Source organism: Vanessa atalanta, chromosome 4 (genome assembly GCF_905147765.1).
Source record: "Vanessa atalanta chromosome 4, ilVanAtal1.2, whole genome shotgun sequence".
Lineage (NCBI taxonomy): Eukaryota > Metazoa > Arthropoda > Insecta > Lepidoptera > Nymphalidae > Vanessa > Vanessa atalanta.
The window spans coordinates 8,689,406-8,697,230 of record NC_061874.1 but is presented as its reverse complement, the minus strand read 5'-3'; the positions used below and the strand labels follow the sequence as shown (position 1 = coordinate 8,697,230).

The 7,825-nt window shown below is 34.5% G+C and overlaps 1 protein-coding gene across 1 annotated transcript; it reads left to right on the top strand.

Annotated features, from left to right (window-relative positions):
- The first annotated feature begins 212 nt into the window (after nt 1-212).
- Nucleotides 213-6,574, top strand: LOC125063842 (laminin subunit beta-1). Its single transcript, XM_047670498.1, has one exon. It carries the CDS (start codon nt 236-238, stop codon nt 5,585-5,587), a length of 5,352 nt encoding a protein of 1,783 aa, XP_047526454.1. The 5' UTR covers nt 213-235; the 3' UTR covers nt 5,588-6,574.
- Nucleotides 6,575-7,825: the final 1,251 nt, after the last annotated feature.

Here is a 7,825-nt window from a genome sequence, read left to right as displayed (position 1 = left end):
CTAAATTTTATTGATTAGGTTATAATTTACAGAATAATATTGTTTGCTCAATTTTTTTTAAATAAAATTATTTTGACATTCGTTTTAATAAGACTTCATTGATTGAGTCTGACCCTGTGAAATAGTAGAGCCGACGGGTGAAGTACGCGAGGCGGGGGAAGGGAACTGCGCGAGAGTGGCGCGGGTGGCAGCTCGGCAGTGCAATAAGCGACGCGCGGAGAGCTTGGACCGCGCTATGGCTCTGCGCGCCGCATTGTTTATTCTCCCCGTGCTTATAGCCGGTGGAGACGCTGTATATAATAGAGACCGCGATCGACAACGTGCGGATCCGAGACTTTTAGACCGGGCTTGCGAACTTAGCTCGTGTTATCCTGCTACTGGTAATCTACTTATCGGGCGAGAGGCTCGCCTCTTTGCCTCTTCCACATGCGGTAGTCACGAACGCCAACGTTATTGCATTGTGTCCCATCTTGAAGATCGAAAGAAATGTTTTTGGTGTGATTCGACGAATAATACAATTAATAGTCCGTTTTTAAATCATCGGATTCAAAATATAATTTATAAATATACCCCTGGAACATTGAGAAAATCTTGGTGGCAGTCAGAAAACGGAAAAGAGAATGTAACTATTCAACTTGATATGGAGGCTGAATTTCATCTTACACATTTGATCATTCAATTTAAGACTTTTCGTCCGAAGGCTATGTTAGTGGAACGATCATTCGATTTTGGCAAGACTTGGCGGGTTTATCAATATTTCGCACACAATTGCGATGAAGCTTTTCCATTTGTGCCGAAGCACACCCAGCGTACCTTGACAGAAGTTGTTTGTGAATCTCGTTATTCAGGTGTCGCGCCCTCAAGTGAAGGTGAAGTGATATTTAGAGTATTACCTCCGAATATTAACGTAACCAATCCGTATTCAGAAGAAGTACAAAACTTACTACGCATGACTAATTTAAGAATTAACTTTACGAAGCTTCACACGCTTGGTGATGATTTACTTGACAATAGAGCTGAAATTCAGGAGAAATATTATTACGCTATATATGAGATGACGGTGCGTGGCTCTTGTTCCTGTTACGGACATGCATCAAGATGTTTACCAATGCCCGGTGTTGATTCCAAAAACAATATGGTGCACGGACGCTGTGAATGTACCCATAATACACGGGGCCTGAATTGTGAGTATTGTGAAGATTTCTATAACGACCTGCCATGGCAACCTGCGGTTGGTAAAACTTCTAACGCATGTAAAAGGTGTACATGTAACAATCATGCCACAGTGTGCCACTTCGATGCAGCTGTATACAATAAAACAGGGAAAATTAGTGGCGGAGTTTGTGATAATTGTCAACACAACACAATGGGAGTGAATTGTGAACGTTGTAAGCCTACATTTTTCAGAGACCCAAGCTTGGATATACAAAGCCCTGACATTTGCAAACCCTGTGATTGCGACCCAGATGGAACGACAGATAAAGAAGTTTTATGTGAAGATGAAACTGATTTAGCTAATAATAAAACCGCTGGACGTTGTTTGTGCAAATCTAATGTCGATGGAGCTAGGTGTGACAGATGTAAAGATGGATATTGGAAGTTTGATACCCAAAACCCTGAAGGATGTGAGTCATGTACTTGTGATAGGCTAGGAACTGTTAACGAAAGGGGATGCGATCCGATAAGTGGAAATTGCTTCTGTAAACGGCACGTAACGGGAAGAAATTGTGATCAGTGTCTTCCAGAATTTTATGGTTTATCTGAGAGTGATGACGGTTGTTTATCATGCGATTGTGATCTCGGCGGTTCTCTCGATAGAGATTGTGATGTTATAACGGGGCAATGTAAATGTCGTCCTAATGTAACAGGACGTCGGTGCGATCAACCAATACAAAACTTTTTTGTTGGGGCTCTTGATTCTATTATATACGAGGCTGAATCAAGTCAATGTGACTCTCAAATAGATGATAACGCTATACAAAGTCAGCTTTGTCACGTTGTTATTCGAGAGAATTATCCAGATGGAAGAAAAGAAACTTGGTCAGGGCCTGGTTTTATGAAAATACCAGAAAGCAGTACCTTAGTATTTGTAATTAATAATTTAAAGACAAGTATGAACTACAACGTTTTAATAAGATATGAACCTCAGTCACAGTTAAATTGGGAAGAAGCTACAATTTTAGTAAAACGACTTTTACCTATTGATACAGAATCGCCCTGTGCTAATGTACGACCGGAAGATGATACCATATTTACAAATCTGCCAGCAAACCGACGCAGTGTTTTAGTTCGACCTTCTGTTTGTCTTGAAAAAAATAAGGAAACTGAAATTCGTATATACTTAGGTCGACAAGATGGTCATAGTACAAATGGCAGAGCATCTGTTCTGATTGATTCCATAGTATTAATACCTTCAGTGGATGATTTACCATTTTTGGGTAATGGAAGCTTAATGCGAGATGAATTTGACCGCTACAACTGTGGTGACTCATATTATTACGATCTTAATAGAGATAACATACCTGAAGTCTGTAAAAAATATCATGCAAGTATTGGATTTTATATAAGAAATGGGTCAGAATCTTGTCAATGTGACCCATCCGGATCAAAAAGTCACCAATGTGATCCCTATACTGGTCATTGTCAATGCGTAGAAAATATTGTTGGGGCAAGATGCGATCGTTGTGCTCCTGGAACATACGGATTTAGTAAATTCGGTTGCAAACGTTGCGACTGTAACAGTATAGGCTCACTGGATAATTTTTGCGATGCAACCAGTGGCCAATGTAAATGTAGAGCTAATACTTATGGCAGAGCTTGTGATTTGTGTCAACCGGGCTATTTCAATTTTCCAAACTGTCAACAATGTGATTGTAATGGTCACGCTATTGAGTGTGATGACAAGACAGGAGCTTGTAAAGAATGTAGAGATTCTACTGAAGGGCATCGATGTGAAAGATGTGTTGAAGGTTATTATGGTGACCCACGACTTGGTGTAGATATACCATGCAGGCTTTGTCCTTGTCCAGGTGTGAAAGGAGACCCAAATAAAAGTAGCCACGCAGACCGCTGCGAATTAGATCCTGAAACAAAAGACGTAGTGTGTGATTGTAACGAAGGTTATGCTGGTCTACTTTGTGACGTTTGCGCTGACAATTATTACGGAGATCCTATTAAGAACACTTGTGAAAAATGCGATTGTAATGACAACATAGATATTACAAAACCAGGCAATTGTGACCCATACACAGGCAAATGTTTACAATGTTTACACAATACAGATGGCGACCATTGCGAGGTATGTGAGGAAGGTTTTTATGGAAATGCTTTAGAAAAGGCTTGTTATAAATGCAATTGTTCTGTATTAGGCACAAACTTCACTATGGGTAATTGCGATGGTATATCAGGACAATGTCCATGTTTCAATAATGTTATAGGTATAAATTGTGATCAATGTACAGAAAATCACTGGCGTATAGCCTTAGGTTCAGGTTGTGATCCATGTGAGTGTGATCCAATTGGTTCTCTTTCACCTCAGTGTAATCCTTACATTGGTAAATGTGATTGTAAACCTGGACATGGAGGTAGACAATGTGATCAATGTCAAGAAAATCATTGGGGTGACCCTAATGTTGAATGTTATGAATGCGATTGTGATTTATATGGATCTGTATCACAACAGTGTATGCAAGATAATGGATCATGTATTTGTAAACCAGGTATAGGTGGATATAAGTGTGACATGTGTGCCAGAGGTTATCTTGGTGAAGCTCCAGATTGTTACGCTTGTGGAGAATGTTTCGATAGTTGGGATCGCCTAATAGGAGAAATGCGTCTACAGACTGAATACGCTATTGGAAATGCAAGTAAAATAAAAGTTGTTGGTTCTACCGGAGCGTATACAAGAGATTTCGAAGAAATGACTAAAAAATTATCTGATGTAGAAAACTCACTGCAGAGTGCTAAATTGGGCCAAAGCACAGTTAAAGAATTAGTATCAAATATATCCCGACTACAAGACCAGTTAAGTGAAGCAGAGAAAAAAGTAAAAGAAAGCAATGACAACCTTAATGCTATAACTTCAGACATTAATCTAGGCAACGTCACTTTAGACGGTTTAAGATCTAGTATTGATAGTTTGAAAACAAAAACTTTTGAGTTAGGTAATAATGCAACAAAACTACAAGAAGCTAATTTAGAGGGTGCCCTTAACTTAACACGCGAGGCAAAAGACAGAGCCGTTAAGGCAGCAGACGAAGCTGAAAGTGTTCAAACAATTATAGCTAATACGGATAGGCAAATTAAAAATACTGACAGACTTATAGAAATGCAGTATGCCAATTTCAATAATACACAAAATGAAAATGATAAAAAATTGGACGAGTTACATCAACAACTATTAGATTTAGAATCACAAATGCCAAAAATAAATGAAAAAATGTGTGGTCAAGATAGTGATACTTGCGATATTTGTGGAGGAGCCGGATGTGGAAAATGTGGTGGAATTTCTTGTGATCAAGGAGCTATAACAAAAGCAGAACAAGCATTAGATTTCGCAAATAAAACAGAACATAGAATTAAAGATCATGAACTAACTGCTGAAGATTTATTCAGGTCTGTATCTCAAATTAAACAAGACACTGTTGCTGTAAGGTCCAGAGCAAAAGATTTATTTAACAAAGCAAGTGAATTTAAATCATCAGCAGAAAGAGCGACTAATGAAAGCCAAGAACTTACTTCAGAGTTAAAAGAATTTTTATCTAAAACAAATAATACACCTGAAGATGTAAGGCAACTTGCTACCGAAATATTAAATTTATCAATTAGCATTGAACCAAAAGAGATCACAGAACTATCACAGCGTATAAATTCAACTGTGTCTCAATTAACTAATATTGAAAATATAATCGCTGAAACGAAACCTGATCTCGACAGAGCCAAAGCACTAAAGCAAAATGCAACTACAGTCAACAAAGCAGCTAATCTGACCCTAGAGATGGCAAATAAAGTGTTAAACGCCTTGGATGAAGCACAAGCTGCTCAAGACACAGCTGAAAATGCAATAGATAAAGCAAATAGCGATATCGAAGCTGCAAAAAGTGATTTAATACCTATAGCATTGGAAACAGAACAAGCTCAAAAGAAAGCCAATGAAACTATGGACGAAGTTGATGGCCTCCGTTCTCGGCTATCTGATCTACAGAAGAATATACTCAAAATTGAAAGTGATGCAGATCAAGTCAAACAAGAAGCTAATGATGTCGTTAACAGAGCTGAAGGAGCTGAGCAAAAGGCCAGACAATTAAGACAAGACTTTAAGCAAACCAATATATCTCTTGCTGAAAGAGCTAGTCAAACTTCAAATTCAAGAGAACGTGCTCAACTTTTACTTAACAGAGCTACTAAATTGGCAAGTGACACCCAAATGCAACTTAAACTTTTAGCAAATATGGAAGAATTATATAACGATCACAATGAGCAATTAAATGATTTAGAAAAAGAAATAAGCGAACTAAATACCCAAATGAATTACTATGTATCAGAGATTACTAAACGATCTGACAAATACAGGTCTTGTACAACGTAATAGATTACTACTTAGATGCACCATGTGCATATAATTTAATGTTACAGTAATGGAAAAATCGGTATAATATCAACATCTGCATTTATTAGTTAATTTGTTTATGTAACATAAATTTGCTATACTACTTGAGTTATCATTATAAATATAAATTTTTATTTAACTGTTTATTTTTAAATGAATTTGTAATGATCAAAATAGAACAAATATACTCTATTATAATAAAACATCACATTTGATTGATGCACTATTAATGACATAATAGTTCATTTTATAATATTTGTTGTACAATAAATTACAAAATTCAATAATTGTGGAATGTTTAAGTTCATAAAAAAATATTTTATTGTAACGAGTTCGTTTTGTGTTTAGCTTTATAAATGTTTGTGATCTATAAACAATCGATATATAAATGTTTGCTACATTTGTTTCGTCACTAGTATACTGTAGTAAGACAGTAATGCCAGTTGATATAATATTCTTATAATATATAAACGTTCAGTAAACGTATTCCAAAGAAATATGTGTAGTTGTCGTAGACTCGTGTTAATATGTATAAAAGTAGATTAATACATGTTTTAGGATACAATATTAAGTTTAGTCATGAAAGGGTTTGATATAGTTGGTAAAACTTTAATTCACACTAAAATTCTACTATGTCTATAATATTATACTAACTGTTTCGTTGCTTTAAATAAATATACCTTAAAATATATTTTTTTTATATTCTGTTTCGAAATGATAACCATTATATACAAAATAGTACGAGGCGCATTTACTTAATTATAGACTTTCGTGTAATAGTAGTTCTGTAGGGTGAAAAGTTTGCCTATGTTAAGGACATTTATTTTATTGTACTATTTTATGTGAGAATAATTTTGAAGAGGCTTTTTAATTATAAATAACATTTTCTGTAACATGACAAATCATGGACATAATCGACACCGTCACAAATTGTTAGTTTGTAAATAAATAATATCATTGTATCTATTACGAGTGTTTTTATTTTCATTTACTTACTCTTTTATTTTATACATATTGATCGATACTATATTTATAGTTCGAGTTTTTCTTTAAAGAAATAACTGAAGTTCATATTCATTACAATTTAATTAAATTAAAGTTATTAGCAATATCTTATGAATGTAAAATAGTATTAAAAAGAAACTATATCATTATTTTTTTTAATTATCAGTAACAAAATCGAATCAATAAATACAATAATTATTTCTCGGTTTTTTAATGTCAGTTAATAAATTATATTTAAATCCCGTTAAAAAATAACGCTAGGACTGGTATTATAGGTAAAATAAGGATTTTATTAAGTAATGAGCTGTAAACATTCATTAACCGATTTAGCCTAACCAATATATCTAAAGTATAAATAGAAATGAAACTTGCAAATCAATAGAATTTGTCATTTTTGCATATAACCGAAATACACAAACCAAACTTATTACATAAGTAATACGTTAACTAAAAAAATACATTTTGAGCGATTTTCAAATACAGTCTTACAATTTATGTGTATATAGACCTAATCTAATCATTATATACAACAACAAAATATTGATCGAATTGGAGTGTCATTCTAATGTAGTTTTAACAATCTATTTTTATAAAGTCAGCCCAAAGAAAGAGAGTGAGCACCTAAGTCATTATTTACATATGTACCTATGTTCAACAACAATAATATTACATTCACATAACTCACGCTGATCGCCACAATTATTACTTGTAGTGCGAGTTTTACGATAACTCCTTAAATATTGATTCAAATTCTATTAGTGAAAATGACAAATATGTTCTAAAATAAATATTTAAGAAATAAACATATTAATAAAATTCTTAACATCATATTTATTAAAAGGGCTACGCAAAAATATATATTTTTATTTTTTTTAAATATCTAGTGTAGTTCCGAAGTTTACTTTTCGGAAATCCACAAATTTACAAAATTCACGCTCTCTATAATATTAGTGTAACCAAATATAAATAAGAAAAATAAATTATAATGGATAGTGCTCGGTGTAAGCAAATATATATTAATACAAGTTAAGTTAAAAATGCTTTGTAAAGGTGTGTTGCTCGCTTTTGAGAAATATGTACGCTCTTTTCTTGAAGGGTCTCAAGTAGTATCAGTTCGGTTAAAACCGACGGCGAAAGCTGATTGCACAAAATGGTCCTGCGAGGACCTGCCTGTCTTATAAATCGAACTATTGTAGATTTTCGGATCTAGAT